This window comes from Sarcophilus harrisii, chromosome 4, assembly GCF_902635505.1.
Source record: "Sarcophilus harrisii chromosome 4, mSarHar1.11, whole genome shotgun sequence".
NCBI classification, from domain to species: domain Eukaryota; kingdom Metazoa; phylum Chordata; class Mammalia; order Dasyuromorphia; family Dasyuridae; genus Sarcophilus; species Sarcophilus harrisii.
Window position 1 is genome coordinate 98,797,953 of NC_045429.1, and position 17,373 is coordinate 98,815,325.

At 37.5% G+C, this 17,373-nt stretch overlaps 1 protein-coding gene across 18 annotated transcripts in view; it reads left to right on the top strand.

Moving 5' to 3' along the window:
• NFASC (neurofascin) overlaps nucleotides 1-17,373 on the top strand; it is a 240,772-nt gene that overhangs the window by 107,578 nt on the left and 115,821 nt on the right. For 17 of the 18 annotated variants that reach the window (XM_003767634.4, XM_031937208.1, XM_031937212.1 and 14 more), the window contains exon 3: nucleotides 3,301-3,409. In XM_003767634.4, coding sequence (XP_003767682.4) covers nucleotides 3,301-3,409 — 109 coding nt within the window. Of the gene's footprint in view, nucleotides 1-3,300; nucleotides 3,410-17,373 lie in introns of those variants that run through there. The other variant, XM_031937216.1, reaches the window with a different exon arrangement.

Here is a 17,373-nt window from a genome sequence, read left to right on the forward strand (position 1 = left end):
TCTGTTCCTTGCATTAAATCAATCTTCCACTTTAGTTTGACTGTAGTCCCCCAAACATGCTTTGAACTTCCCCCACTTCTGTGGCTACTTTCATGCCATTTTTCCTGTGTGAGATGCTTTCACCTCCCCTCTCTGCCATACTAAATTCCCAAGTGGACCTCTCCACTTATTCAGTGGTATCTGACTTTTCGTGGCCTTGATCATACCGTCCATTTCCCATGTGGAGATCAATCTATGTAATTGCCATAATTCTTGGCAAAGACACTGGAGAGGTTTGCCATTTCTTTCTCCAATGGATTAAGACAACAGAGATTGACTTGGCCAGAGTCACACAGCTAGTGTCTGGGCTGAATTTGAACTCATATATGTACGTAAACAAGTAAATATACATAATTCTCATAAACAGGTATGTGTACATCTGTATTTATAATCATTTACTAATTTATTCTAAGATCCACATTTCTCTAGATTTCCTAGGGAATAGATTTCCTCAGTTTTATGACAAAATCCCACCTAGTATATTTTAGTGTTTGGAAATAGAACTAATATTCTGTTTATCATTCTAATGATACAGAAAGTCCAAAGCATATGTTAAAAAGAGTATTTCTATTTTTTTGTAGTAGCAGGAAATCCATCTTGCTAGTTGGATTTTGCTTTGAATAATGTTAAAATGCATCTTCACAGAAATAAATGTTTTATATACACTAAATGTTCATAATAGCATTTATAAGTAGTAGATGTCCATTGACTGGACAATAGCTGAACAAATTGTGGGACATGAGTGTAATAGAATATTATTGTAGGCCACACATGGTAGCATACTCCTGTAGTCCCTGCTGTTGAGGAGGCTGAGACAAGTGGATTGCTTGATTTGGGGAGCTTTGAGTTCTGACTGTAGACATGAATCTATAGACACTAATCAGACACTGTCTGATTCTAGACAGTAAGTCTTAAACCAATATGGTGAGTCCTTAGGAGCCAGAAGCCAGCAGACTGCCTAAGGAGAGGTGAATCATTCCAGGTTGGAAAAATAGAGCAGGTTAAAGATTCCATGTCAATCAGTATTGGAACTGAGCCCATGAGTGGCTGTACATTTCTAGCCTGGGTGAAATAATAAAACCCTGGGTGAAAAAAAAGAATATTTCTGTGACATAAGAAATAACCAACAAATGAAAGAAACACGAGTATAAGAAGATTTATATGAACTGGGGTAGATTAAAGTAGCAGAACCAGAAAACAAGCGATATGATGACAACAATTTAAATGGAAGAAATTTCTTACTTTTTTCTCTTTCCCTTTCCTCTATCTTTTGATCTCCTACTTTTTTTGTTTTAAAACTTTGATACTAGGGGTGGATCATTGGGTAGGGGAAGAGGAGAGATATATAAGAATTAAAAGGGATGTAAAAGTAAAATTATCTACAGATATGGTGACATATACCAGTAAGTAATCTCAACTACCAATAGGACTGAAGCCACAACTGATAGACTGTGTCTTTATTAAGTCTGGCACTTATATGGTGAACTCCCAGAGAATTATCACGTTACCTAGGAGAGTAAAACTGTTCAGGTTAAAAACAGAGCAAATCAAAGATCTCCTGTTGATCAGTAATAGGATTAATCCTATAAATGGTCCCTGAATTTTCATTGTGGGCAAAATAGGAAGACTTAGTTTCAAAATGAATGGATAGATAGTTGTCAATAAAAATATTATTTAAAAAATAATAAAATGCATCTCTGTATCCTGTGCTCATACAGACAAACTTTCTGGGAGAGAAAAAAACCTGGGAATTTACAAGATGAAATGAAGAGATTTGCCTGAGATTAAAATTTTTCTGTGGAGAAATGTAAAAAATAGGCATTTGGGAAATAACAAAGACATCTAGATCCTTCTGACAGGGGAACATCATCAGATGCCATTATTCCCCCAATCTGCTTTTTCTTTTTTCCTCACTTTTTCCTATAACTAGAAAAAAGCTTCATCTTTCCACTAATATCATCTAGATGATCCCCATAGGTGCTTTCTGCCTGAGTATCTCTTTCTGATCCTTCCAGAATCAGAATATGGTGCCCCAATATGCCGAGAAAATTGGCAATGGTTTCATTTAGTCTGTAGGTCAGAGTAATTCTTCTTACAATCTTCTAGGGATTTGGTCTCCTCTTGCTTTTTTTTTTTTTTTTCCTCTGAGATAATCAAGAACCTCAAATAATAAAGATAATGATTCTGACTCATATCGGAAGTTACCTTTCTTAACACATATTCATGGAATAATTACAATAATAATGTCTTATATGTTTTATAGAGCTTTGTATTTTTCCAGTATGTTTTTGCATATTTTATCTCAGTCCCCTAGAGCAAAGATTCTGGAACTTTTCTTTTCTTTACCCTCATTCCTTTCTGGGTTTTACACTTCCTTTCAATTTTCCTTTTATGTGTTGTCTTAACCCATTAGAATGTAAACTCCTTAAGAGCAAAGATTTCTTTCTTTCTGCTTATATTTGTATTCCCAGTGCTTAACACAGTACCTGATATGTAGTAAACATCTATTTAAAAATACTTGTGGACTTGACTTATTTGTGGCAGGGATCCTTTTGGCAATCTGGCAAAGCCTAGAGACTTACTTTCAGTCTCTTACTGAATTACTGAATTCTTACTTTCAGAATAATGTTTTTAAATGCATAATACAAAATGCATAGGATTACAAAAGAAACTAATTATATACAGTCATCAAAATGTTTTTAAAAACAAGTTCATGGATCTCAAGTTAAGAACCTCTGCCCTAGAGGCAGAAATTACTTTTTCCATTTGACAAATGAGGAGCTTGAGCAATAGAAAAGGCAAGTGACTAACCTGATGCAAAAAAGTAAGCCTAGAACCTATTTTTTATTTTCACCTTTGGTAGTTTCTTTACTTTCCAAGAAACCTCCCTGGGCCTCTATTTTTTTACCAATAGAAAGGGGAAAATAATGATAGCCAGAAGAAAACTAAGCCTATTAATTTGATAAGTCTGATATCTCATTGATATGAGTGCTTTCTCCAACACTGCAGATTATAATCCACCCACCTCTTATCCCTGGTGACTCTTATTCAAGTCCCCACAGAACATCTTTTAATTGTATGGATAGTTAAACTCAACAATAGACATTAAATAGCTTTCCTGGTGATATTGTAAAAATTAATGAAATCATTATGGATAAATTGTCCCCTGTGTACATAAACCTCCATGGAAATATTCCAGCCCTAAACCACAGAGCTTTCTCCTAGAATAACTATATGAATTTCCTTTGTGTTTTGTGATAGGTTACTTGACTTATGTGCAGTTTGGGAAAGTGGAGTTTTCCATCCCTCTGCTGGCCAGGACAGTGCCTCCAGTACTGTTTCAAAAAGGAGGGTGAATGAAACAGAGAAGGTAGGTGAATTCTGGGTTGTGAGGGACATGTTTAAGGAACCAAAATCCTAAAGGAAATTTGAGTTATTTGACTGGGGAAACATTTGCAAGTGTCTTAGGAATAGAAATATCATTATGGTTAGAAATAATACTCTTTAAATATTTGTAAGACTTCCTATAGAGGTTGAATTGAGTTGTTCTGTTTGGCCCCAAAAGATAGAATTAGGAGAAAAAAGTAGAAATTGAAAAGAGGCAGATTTAGACTCAATGTAAGGAATAAGTGTAAAGGGCTACCTCCACACTTATTGAGTTCCTGGTCATTTAAGATTTTCTCAGTCTGGATGATTACTTGTCCAGGATATAGTCAGAGTGAGTCAAGTTTCTGGTATGATTTGAATTGGATGAACTTTGAAGTCCTTTCCAAATCTGAAATTCTGCAATATTTAGCAAGTTATTCAGGTATTCTAAACATGGTATGTTAGAGACAAACAAGTCTAAATCAATACCATGAGAAAGTCTGGTTGGGTTTAGGTGTATATATATAAACACATATGTGTGTGTGTATGTATGTCTATATAATGTATATATTTATACACACATATATGCACACATACCCTGACCTACACATAAATATCTATTACTTTGAGTCATAGGGATTCTCAGAGTTTTATCTTAGAATCCCTTGGTTTCCAAGGATATATAAATAAAACCTTCCCTCTCTGAAAGTTTTTGTTCTTGCAATTCATTCACTTTTTTTTTTCCTGGAGAAAAGAAAGCTGGAAGACATTTATAAATGTTTAAGGGTCTCTGAAGAATTATGAGGAGTGGGTGAGAGTGAAGTTAGCTATTCTTTTTCTTCTTCAAAGAATCTCAAAATGAAAAAATTATATTGAAATTGCAATATGGATTTTTTTTAGGTTAGACATTAGGAAATTTCCTGACAGTATTTTACTGAGAAGTGTGGAAGTATTTAAATACTAAATCAACAAACTTTTATTTACCCCATCATAATCCCCAAACACCTTATCTTCAGAAGGGAATATTTCTTTACATGTTATCTAAAAGTCTTCTTTGGCAATTGAAGTTCTTTCCCTCTGATTTCTATTTGCTTTACATTACAAGGGTAGAAAAACATTATATAAAGAATAAAAAAGTAAGTTAAACCAGGGTCCTCTACTGCCGGTGTTTTTGTCCAAGGAAGGTTGTTTTGTAGGATTGCCTGTAAAAAGCCCTGTGTTATCAGCTGCAGAGTGGATCCTTCTTTAAAAAGCATGGAGCCAATGTTGGCTTTCCCTTACCAAGCAGATGCTTGGTAATCATTAGACATGAGTATTATGTTATTGTCCAGGATGACCACCTTTACTGAAGAATCAGCAAACAGCCTAGCCTCTGACCCTCTTCCCCACCCCCAAGCTTATGTCTCCTCATGGTCTTTTGTGAGCATTGTGAGTGACAGTTCTAGGCATATGGGGGATCATCAGAGGGAGGATCTCCAGAGGTTATGTAAGGACCCTCTCGGGAGGGTTAGGAGGTGGAGAACAATTGGCCCTTGGCAAATGAGCAGCTGTCTAAGGGCACAGTGAGTAGCCACAGGGGGAGATCTAACTAGAGCAACTCACTGTTTCTGAGATGTGCATCGTCCCATCTGGGATTCAAACTTCCTTTTGCCCTGAAGCAACACTAGTTTTAGCCTTAGCCCCCTTGGGTAGTAAGGGAAGGAAATGAAAGAAGTGAGGTATGAAATTTTAATAGTAAAATAATTGGCAATTTATCATGAGCTTATTGCTTGAGCTTCAGAACTGGGGTAGACCTGACAGAGAGCTCAGAAGCCAGAACGGATCTCTTAATTCCTTGGGTTTGACATCTCTCCGTTCAGTTTTTCTTCCTCACCACAGGTTTCTCCCCAGATGCTTTCTGTTCTCTCATGAATAGGGCCCAGCTAGGGAGTAGGGCGATAAAGCATATGGCATGTTTGGTAAGCCTTTAAATTATTTTTGTATTTTAAGTAGGATGTAGGTAGCTCTCAGGAATGGTCTCCAAAAAGCTCCTGCTTCTCTAATCTTGACCTTTCTGAGGGTGCTTCTCCAAATTTTTGCCAGGCTTCATCCACCAGATTAGGAAATCCACTTTATTGCCTGCTGGACCATTTCCTTCTGCAATGGTCCTGACTATTGAATGAGAATATTATTCTGTCCCCACCATCTTTCTCTTAGGTATTTTGAGCTCACTCATTTTAGATAATGGCATGAAGATTTTTGTAAATGAATCCATAAATGACATAAACTAGCATGGAGTGGTTCATTGGGAGTTGTGAAGAATTTATGTTGAAATCCAGTTCTGAACTACTACTCTCTCTGTTTAGTCTTGGGTTTCTAGGGTCCCTTCCTTTTTTTCATTCATACACACCTTTTTTTCTTCTACTTATATCTGGGGCTAAAAGATTAGGAGGCCCCAAGTTCCCCCAATAAAAGGAAAACATCCTCTCTGTCAATCCAAATCTACTTCAGTATTGTTGTTGCTGAGCACTATGGAAGGCAAATTAGGTATAGCCTCTATCCTCTGAACATTTCTAACTTAATAATAATTGCATACATTTATTTTTTTAAATATATTTTTATTGATGCCATTAGCCAATGGCCAAATGGCATTGATCATAGCCATTACTGGGAAGACAAAAACTTTTCCCCTCCTCCAGAATGAAAACTTTTTTTTTTTTCCAAAGAAGGCAGTATGGATAAAAATCTAGCCTCAGAATCAGGAAGTCCTGGATTCAAGTCCCACCTTTGACCCGTTTCATTTGTGTGACTCTAGTCATACAAGTTCTCCATGCTCCAACCCACTCTGTCTATGCAGAACAGGTTGTTAGAAATTGTTTTATCAGAAGCTTCCCCTACCAAATTGAAATCATAAGTCTAGTTTTATTTTATTTAGTTTCTCATTAGTAAAATTTTCATTTATGTAGTTGTAGTCATTTAATATATACACACATACATTTATAAGCATTTATATATAATAGGTATATACATATACATATATATATATATATATAAAATTTGGTCCTATTGATTTCACTCTAACACAAGTCACATAAATCTTGTGTTTCTTTGTATTTCTTGTATTTGTCATTTCTTATACTATAATGTTCCATCACATTCACATACCACATGTTTTTCAGCTTTCCCTTAACTAGTAGGCAGCCACTTTGTTTTTAGTTCTTTGTTCCCACAATGGGTGATGCTATGAATACTTTGGGATACATGCGATCTTTGTTTCTAACTTGGATTTCCATAAAGAAGATGACAATGGTGAAATTGCTGCTCAAAGGATATTATGGACAGTTTAGTTATTTTCTTGTATAATTGCATATTAATATCCAGAGCTGTTGGACTAATTTACAGCTTCACCAAGAGATTATTAATATGCCTGACTTCTCACAATCTCGCTAACATTAATTATTCCTGTGTTTCGTTATCTTTGCCAATTTGCGAGATAAGAAGTGAAAACTTAGTGTTGTTCTAATTTGCATTTATCTTACTATTAATGATAGTGGGTGTGTTTTTAAAATGTCATTTATGACTTGAAATCCTTATTTTAAAAGCAATCATATCTTTTGACCACTTACCTATTGGGTTATGTATTTGTGTCAATTATCTATGTACCATAAGTATCTGATTCTTGTAGTTGATATTTGATGTAAATACATTTCTCTGTAATTTCTCTTATTCTAGCTTCATTGATTACACTGATCATATTATTTATATAACAATTTTAATATTTCTTTTTTAAAAGTTAAAAGTTTTATGGGTACAATTTATATTTAGTTATTTCTATGTATGACAGTACTCCCTCTCCTACTTCATTTTCCCTTCACCCTTGTAACAAAGAAAAAGCAATTGAGCAAAACCAATATAGTGACTGTATCTGACAGAAAATGTAATGTTCTGTATCTATGGTCCCCCATTTGTATAAGGAAAGGAAAAAGGTGCATCTCCCCATGACTATTAATTACAATTACACACTATTCAGTTTTCTTTCAGTGTCCTTTTTGTTTGTTATTATAGTCTTTGTGAATATTTTTTCCTGATTTTGATTACTTGACATCTCCCTGTTTCTCTGAATTCCTTCTATTCACCTTTTCTTGGAGTGCAACAAAAGAAGAAAGGAAGGAAACAAATATTTATTAAGTCCTTACTGTGTGCTAAGCACTATACAAATATGATCTCATTTGATTCTCACAATTGGTAGATACAATTATGACCCATATTTTCATATATATGGCTTGTTCAGACAATCATTGGGCCCCCACGGTGAATAATTTTTGCTCCCTTAAGAAGTGGCCCTTTCAAAGTTTTCAAAGCATTTGTATGTACAATATGGAGGGATAACTAGGGTAGCACAGTGCATAGAGCTCTAAGCTTGAAGCTAGGAAGTAGCAGGAACTGTGTCCCTAGACAAGTCACTTAACCTGTTTCTCTCAGTTTCCTCAGCTATAAAATAAGCTGCAGAAGGAAATGGCAAAGCATTCTAGTATATTTGCCAAGAAAACCCCAAATAGGGTCACAGAGAGTCAGCATGACTGGAAAACTACAAAACAACAAAAATATATCATGGCTTTATATTATAGCCATTTCTGAGGGGACATCTTGGACTCCTCCAGATTGAAACTTTCTTTTTTTTTTTTTTGCCAAAGAAAGGCACAAAGACACAAAGATCTACAAAATAATCATGTGAACAGTTATCCTTACTATTTAGAATATAAGATCTAATGATGTAATAAAAATTACATGCAATAAAAGGCCAGGGGAAAATAGACCAAAAATTAATTGGAGACTAAATAATCTAACCCTAAAGAATAAATGGATGAAATAATAAATCATAGACACAATCAATAATTTCATCCAAGAGAATGACAATAATGAGACAACATATCAAAATGTGTGGGCTGCAGCCAAAATGATAATTAGAGGAAATTCTATATCTCTAGAAGCTTACTTGCATAAAATAGAGAAAGAGAAGATCAATGAATTGGGCTTGCAACTAAAAAAGCAATAAAAAGAACAAATTAAAAACTACCAATTAAATACCATACTTGAAATTTTAAAAATAAAAGGGAGGATTTATAAAATAGAATATGAGAGTCCAGATGCCCAAGATCATGCAGCTTCACAGAGTCACTATACAGTACTGCCATCAAAGATAATAAAACTGAAAGTCAATCAATAAACATTTATTAAATGCCTACTATGTGTCAGGCATTGAAAACACTGGAAGGGATTGTAAAGGTGATTTAAAATCTCATTTTTCAGGAACTGGATCTCCTTGTTCCTTAAGGCAGTATGTCTTCTTCCCTATTGTCATAAATGTGGACATATAAACATCAGAAGTCCATTAGGAAAGTTGAAGGTGTAAACTGGGAACTCCCAGGCAGGGTTAATAATAAAATAATAATATAATAAATAATAAATATAAATATTTATATAATAAATAAATATAAAAAATAAAATAATAATAAAATTTGGCTAAAGTGGAATTTATCTAGTTTTCTTTAGGTCCATTGCTTGGTTTAATTTACATCTTCTGTTCTGGGAATGGTGCTGATTTCATGGCAATGAAATGTTTCCTGGAACATGGAAGCCAAACTATCTCTGTTGCATTTGCCTATAGTCGGTAACCAGGTGTGGATCTAATTCTCTCTGTCTAGGTTGTTCTGACAATGAGCCCTGGTAAAGGAGAGGCTCCCTCATGTCCCTTTCCGCTGTTCCCTCTGGCTCTTTGCCTTTTGTTTCCAAAGTCGCAGCCATCTGGAGCTGCCTTATGGCATCTGCTCCTGCTTTCCAGCCCCCTCCCAGGAAGCAGCAGAGTGCCTCTGTCACTTGCTTGGACTTAATCCCCACCTCCCCCCAGCTCACCCGGCCTCATACTCTGGCTTACCAGTTTCGGTCAAGAGGGCAGACACCTGTCCTCTGACGCATGGCCTAGAAGTCACCCAGTTTCTCCAGAACCCCAATTATCCAAATGGATCTATTTGATTGTTTTCATGCTTGTTAGTTCTCTATCTACCCCTGCTCCTGCTCTATTTTTCCTCCCATGTACCCCACTCCATCTCCTTTAGGGACAGGGTACTGTGGAGACCTAAGGACATATAATTATGGGTGAGGGAGACCAGAGAAATCTCTGTGGGAAATGACTGGGGGATTAGAAAAAGGGGATCTGCTGAACTTTGACCACAACACCTTCTTTGTTCAGCCTCCCCCCAAACTCTGGATCGTCAGACCTTTTACAGGGACAGTTCTCAGGAAATACATTGTCTAGTATCACCATTTCTTTCTGTGTACAATGTACCTGGGTAGAGTTTTTGTACTTTGTATCTTGTCTAGAAGCCATTAGATGATTTATTAGATAGAACCCGGAGTTAGAAAGACTTATCTTTGTGAGTTCAAATTTTGCCTCATTTTCAACATCTGTAAAAGGAGCTAAAGCAGGAGATGGCAAATCACTTCAGTGTCTTTGCCAAGAAAATTCCAAATGGAGTCGCAAAGAGTCAGGACTGAATAGCAACCTTGTCTAGTGGAAGGCACATTGATCCTGAATTCAAAGGACCAATGCCTTCTCCAGCACTCCTCTAAGTTCTGGCTTACCACTTTTTGCTGAGGTCACAGATAACTGCAGAAATTGGTACAGCAGTGAGATCATAGGATCCTAGAGTTAGAACTGCAAGAGACCTCAGAAATGATCTAGTCCAACCCTCCCATTATACAGATGAGAAAACTGACATCCAGCAAAAAGGTCATATATATATAGTTATCAATTTCAGAGGTGGACTTTGAATCCAAGTAAGTCCTCTAAATCTAAAGCCAATGTGCTTTCCATTTCTATGAGGTGCAAAGGTATAAAACCTCGACTCAAGTGCCCCTGCTTTTCATTACAGCTCTTCTGAGACCTAAGAGAGACAGACAGACACACACAGAGAGACCAAGAGAAAAGAGAGAATGAGAAAAAATTTATTAAGCATTCATTATGCACCAGCCACTGTGTTAAACACTGACATGACCTCTTTTGGTCCCCTTTCCACTTTTCTCTATTGACCCTTAAATAATCTTCTCCCTTCCTCAGAGGCTCAAGTGTTTGTTGATATTGCCCCCTCTCCCAGGGTTTTCCCTTGATACAAAGGTATAATTCTTGTGATGACTCAGAATTTATCATATTTACTGGTATATGAAAGAGCTCAAAATATAGAGTTCTTTCCAAAATTTCTCTTAGTAAAGTACTATATTCATGGATGTAGGTATTTGGAAATTTGATTTCCAGCTAATATTCTACATCTTATCCTGAAAAAGGCCCTTCTGTGCCTCCCCTTTTTCCTGCCACCATCTTATTCTAACTCCTGTGAATTTTCACCTCTCTATCCCTGTGGAACTTTAGCCTCTGATAACAATTTTCCAGACTAATGTCTGTATCTGATGTAAATTTAAAGGGTTGAAGGGAGGGAGGAACAGATGCTTCTACCTCCTGCCATCCTCTTCCTTCTCCTCCCCATGTTCCCCTCCTCCCCATCACATGTCACGCAGGAATCTGAAAAATGCAATTGTGCTCTACACTGCCCTTGGAATTTCAGCAGCTAAACCAATATTGATGGAGGGTCATTACATTGGGAGCATTGATCTGGCTCTTGGCTCCCTGTGCTTGGACTACTTTCAGCCGCTTCCCATCTGGAAGCAGATGACGTCAGAAGACAGAGAGCATTGGAGAAAAGGGTTGATAGAAGTAAGGGGTTGAGACTTTAATGGCAAGTTTATTTGAGTGGGATTCTTTAAGCAGAAATGAGAAGCATAAGTCATTCTTGGGATGTGTCAGCATGTCCCAGTTAACCAGAGGAAGCAAAAGATACTGCAGATTAGAAATCTAGACTTCTTTCTTGTCCAGAGAGGCCTTTTTAAATTATTATTTACTCAAGTCAACTTTCTTTTATATTCATATGTATAAATATGTTATATGTAATATAATACATAGATTTATATATTATATATGATTATATTGTGTCTAATTATATATAAATATATTATTTATATCATGTATAAAAATGTAACTGTTATATATAATATATTGTATCATATAACGTAAATATATTATGGAATTTGTAAGTATATCATATAATATAAATATGTTTACATGATTTTTTTATCCATATGTATGATCTAGTTTTTGTATATTCTCCAAAGACCAAGTTTAAGAGAATCTAAGCAATTTCTCCAGGGCCACAAAAACAAGTTCAGGCAGTACACTCAAGAAGCTAATGAACAACATGTCTAGTAAAGGAAGGTTTCTGCTTTTGACATCCTGACCTCTGAGCTTCTCCCTAAAGAGCTTCTCTCTAAAGAGATTTTTCAGATGAGTTTTCCAATAAGACTTTGGGGCTCAGCATTCCAAAATGAAGAATTTAAATTGAATAATGTTCTCAGCAGATCATCCTACCTTTAGAATGATACAAATGGATGATAGCCCAAGATAACAGTAAGAGGTTTAATTTATAGCCCACACTGGCCATGCTTAATGCCAAGAGAAAAGTGAGCTGGGAAGTGGTTCTCCACAAGCATAGTCTCTAAAGGTCAAAGCAAGAGAATTTCCAAAAGTGGGAGGACTTGGGTTGGCCAGAAAAAAGTTGTCTTCCCGTCTCATGCCCCCATCTTAGAATCAGGGATGGCCTGGAAAAGATACATAGTCCAACTTCCTCATTTTACAGAAATTAAAATAACTTGCCCAAAGTCACATAGATAAGAAACATTAGAAGTGCTTTGAATCCCAGTCTTCCATCTAAAGAGCCAGGGCTCTTTACTTTTCATTCACTCTATCTTTCCATTCAAATACAGCCTCTAAACACTGCTACAGAGATTGAATCCATCCTGGATTCCATTTTGTTCTCCTTTTCAGCAATATTTCCTGGCGATTCAGGGAATTTTAGAGCCAGTGTGTACGTCACACTAACTGGACACTCAGCATCCCTTCTTTTCTCCCCTCCCCCCCAAGATTTTATCTTTCCTTCTGAAGTCCCTTCCCTTGAAAAATAGGGCCAGAGAGGAAACCTGCTGCCATCACCAACACTGCCAAGGGGTATGTTGAAGGTGTCCCTCCTCCTGAAGGTCTCTGGGGTTTCACTCCTTCCCCATCTGTGAAGATGTCTAATTGCTGTGAACATTTTCTCCACTGTAATTAGAGAAGGGAGGGGGAGCGAGCCTGTGGTGTGAAGGAAGAAGCCCTCCATTGCTATTTTGCTAGAATACTAAGGGATCATCATTATTGTTGGGGGGCTTTTCTTTCATTATGATATTTTCAAACTCTTTCAAAGAAAGAGGCATTTGTTCTCTCTCCCTTCCTCCCAAATTCTTGTTCCATTGGCTTCCAATTATGGTACCAAAACAGGATTACAAATAAGCAGGTCCTTCTAGTTCCTGAGGGTGAGCCCATTAGAGTTACTTTGAATATCTCCTTTGTAATCTTGCTGGGAATGGGAAAAAGCCTTAGAGGGATGGACCTGGAGTTTCAATTCTACCTTTGATTCATACTAGCTAGGTGTGATATGAGCAAATCATTTAATTTCTCTGAACCTTAAGTCTGTTTGTAAAATGGGGACAATGATACTAGAATTACCTACCTCAGGGTTGTTGTGAGGCTCAATTAGGTATTGTGTATAAAGGGCTTTGCAAAACTTTAAAGGGCTATAAAAATGTCAATCATTATTATTTATTAATAGATCTTTTAATGGAAAAAAGTTATAGGATCATATCTCTAGAGCTGGAAGTTCATCTTATTTAACAGATGGGGAAACTGCTTTTTCCAACGTCACACTGGTAGTAAGACAGAAGTAAGATGTGGGAGAACCTGCATAAGGTAAATCTATCAATAAATTCCAAAAGGTCATTTTAAGCCCATCACTTTAGGTTTTCTCTTCTTATCTCCCTTTTCCCTAAAACTTCCCAAGCTATACCCACACATTAAATATATTGCAACAAACAAATGGTTACATAGATTAGATTTGATAGAAAGGTAGTTTTTGTTGTTGTCATTTTGTCTTTTTACTTGTGTCTAACCCTTCATGACTCCATTTGGGGTTTTCTTGACAAAGAGGCTGGAGTGGTTTGCCATTTCCTTCTCCAGTTCTTCTTACAGATGAGGAAACTGAGGCAAACAAGGTGAAGTGACTCGTTCAGGGTCATCCAGCTAGTGTTTGAAGCCAGATTTAAAGTTGGGTCTTCGTGACTCCAGATCTGGCACTCTATACACTGCTCCACTTAGCTGATAGCACAATTCATAGAGTCACAGCGGGATCACATAGGAATCCTATAAGGTCATGTAGCTAGTAAGTGTCTAAGAGACCAGATTTGAACTCAGGTTTTCCTGACTTCAGATCAAGTGCTCTATCCACTGAGCCATCTAGCTGCTTTGGTATATAGGAAACACTTAATAAATACTCTCTTTCTGTCTCTGTCTCTGTCTCTCTGTCTTTTTGTGTGTGTCTCTCTCTGTCTCTGTCTGATTGTCTGTCTCTGTTTCTCTCTCCGAGTGTAATATGGGGAAAATAATGCTAATAAATAAAGAATCGAATGAGATAATATATGAGAAAATCTTTTGTAAAGGGTAAAAAATATATAGATGTAATGTATTATTATTGTGATTGTGACATCTGTCCTATCTTATGCCAGGAATGCTAATCTGCCCTCACACCCTAGTTAAGATATGAATGACCAGTGGTGAGAGAGCAGCTGCAGTACCAGAGAGAGTTGACTGAATCATAACCTCTATGATGTCCTTGTGTTCCTTAGCATGTTGCAGGGATCAGCCAGTCTATTTGGTGACACTGATCCCTATATCTCTTTGTAGCCATCTCAAGTTATTTACCAACCTGGGAAGAATTACATTGCCTTAGATGACCTGAAGTGAAAATGGAGGAACTCTATGAATCTCAGTTGCCTCATCTTTAAAATGAGGAAGTTGTGTATTGGATTACTTGTTGGGGAGTTGGGGAGGGGGAGTAAAGGGAGAAGGTAGAAAAATTTGGAACACAAAATATTACAAAAATGAATGTTGAAAATTATCTTTATGTGTATTTGGAAAAATAAAATACTTTTGAAAAGAATAAAAATAAAATGAGGAGATTGGAACTCAATCAGAGCTTCTTAATTGAGGTGGGACTGGTTCCTTATTCCTCAGAATGAATGTCTTGGGTACCTTATCCAATTGAAGCTGTCTCCTTTAGGAGTCTACTAGGACCTGAAATTCCTTTTGGGAAATAGCTAAATGCAATCCTAACTAGACCCCCAACTCACACAGTTAAATTCTTTTCCCATGACCCCTTGGGAGAAGCATCATCTGTTTTTGCTTTTTCAGTCCAAATGATTGTTATATACTTATTCAATCCCATTTTAGAAGTGACTGCATTTGGGTATAGGAACCAGGCTTTTCTGATTGGGATAGTGGTGTTCACATATTATAGGCTTTATAATCTATTTGGGATGGATAAATAGTATTTATTAAAAAAAATTTTTTTTTTTGACTTTCTCCATGGGTCCCAGGGTGAACAAAAGACAGATATTCTTTCAGATCCTGTTGAGGGAGGGGCAAATTCATTTCTTCACTTCTCTTCCCCATCCTGTCACCCTAATGAATAGTGACTTTTCCATTTCAATGTGTAGATTACTCCTGGGCTTTGACCAGAAAACAATGATTTTTCTAATAGCCTATCAGACCTACACATCTCTTATTTGGCAGGAAATTGGGAGTATTTGGTGCCTTCCCTTTTGTCCTGTCTCTAAGACTCCGGGACTTCTGTGACCAAAACACCTGCAAGGAGAAAGGCTTGGGAATGATAGACATCATTGTACCAAACAGATTGATAGAGATGGTTAAATACACAGGCTTCCCCTCCCTTGCACCAGAGTCCCTCCCTCCCTACTTCCCTGCCTATGAAAAGAAGCCAAACACAGAGCAGATGGAACCCCTTCCCCACCCCCAGCCCCCAATCAGGAGGAAGTAGGGAGGAGAAGTAGGAAGGAAGAAAAGGAGATCCACTTCAAAAAGGCAATTTAAGATGTCTCTGACTACGTGAAAATCCCAGAAGAGTGTTTCCTTCTACTCCATGAAGACAGAAGGGGTTCCCTGTTCTGAAGTCACTGTCTCTCTCTTACTGATTATGAAGAGAGGCAAGGTCAGCTAGCAGCTGTGGTGAGTACTGTCTTGGGATGTTAAGCCTCTAGTCCCCACTAGAAAAATGCTGAGAATAGGGGAACAAGTCGGCAGCTAGTAGATCTTGGCTCAAGTATGGAGAAAACTGCTTAACAATTAGAGACATCCCAAAATGGAATAGATGACCTTAGGTGATGTTAAACTCTAAGGTGTTCAAATAAGAATTGGATAATCACTTGTACAGGGGATTTGTGCCACAGCTGTCCAATTCTGAGGTTCTTAATCAAAACAGAATTTATTATAAGAAAATTATAATATTCTTGAGATACTGGGGGAAATCTCCAAGGCACAGAGTGGAAATTGGTATGACTCTTGGGCTGACATCCTCTTGCAAAGAATGGGAATGGGGGAAGGAGTGCCACTCCCCCATAGAAATACAATCACTGTTATCTATGGCACAGCAGGTCTCTATCTCTCTCCTTTCTTTGTCTTTTCTGTTTGGGGATTAGTGGTGGACAAAAGTGCCTCTGTCTCTTTGGCGGTGCTGTGGCTAAGGTCCAGTCGCTATCCATGAGCAGACTGAGGAGTTGAGGAGTACGGTCATTCTGAGCTCCCAGGTGTGATCCCTGATGTCTCTAGGCTGTAGGGCATGGGTCCCTGCTTCCCTTGTCCCCCAGCTGCTTAAGCAGATGGCTATGAAACAGTGATTGACATGAAGGACAGCGGTAGGGGATAAAGTGGGGATTGGGGAGGGAGACTTTCTTAGCTGACCCTTTATGGACACTGGAGATCTTAGAAATTCTCAATGGGTTTCTGAGAGTAAGAGAGATTCATGCTCTCTCTCGTCAGTATTCTCTTTCTGACTCACCAAAGAATAAGTGGTGACCATAGTTGTCCAGATATAAATTTTTATTTTAAATGTAATCAATCAATAAGTATATATTAAGTGCCTCTTATATGACAGGCACTGTGCTAGACACTGAGAGTACAGAGACAAAACTGGGATATTCCCTGCCTTCAAGGATCTTCTATTCTACTGAGAATGAGGGGGAATGCACCCAAATAAATATTAATACAAGCCAGAGGGTAATGGGGCAAAGAACAGATCTGGGAAAACGCACTCTAGGAAAAGGTGAAGTAGGAGAAAACACTTTCAGCTAGGAGAATCAGAGGAAGCATCCTGGAAAAAATGTCACTGGAGCTGAACCTACAGGGAAAAAAAGATTTTGTTGGTGGAAAAAAGGAGACTGTATTTCAGACAGTTGTGAGCCTGAGTCAATACATAGAAGAGGAGGATGGGCGTTGACATGTTAAGTTTAGGGAATAGATTGGAGCTCATTTAGATTGGAATGTAAATTGAACTGAGGGGGAAAAGAACTGGAAAGGTAAATAAAGATAGCACAAAAGTGATGCTAATCTATATAGAATTAAGAGTGGATTTATCTTTACTGTTAAATCATATTTGAGGCAAAATCAGAACTATCAGAACTCTAGAGACACAGATTCTGCACTCTTGAGGCTTATCTTTTTTTCCATCATAATTTAAGTACCTCCCTGAAAACTACATCTTGGAATAGAAGTTTTGGGCAAGTCTGTCTAGACTTTTGTAAGCGGGTGCTAAGAACTTACAGGAGAAGCAAAGGTTATCTGTCCTGCACTCTCTTTGGAGCCTTGGGATCTTATCATTTGTTGCTCTGAAGGTTTCTTGGGTTGTTTTGTGACTCTGGTTCAGGGGGCTTCACTGGCATTTCCCAAGGGACCGCATTCAAGGGCAGAAAAGTTTTAAGAGGAACTCTTTTTCATTGGCA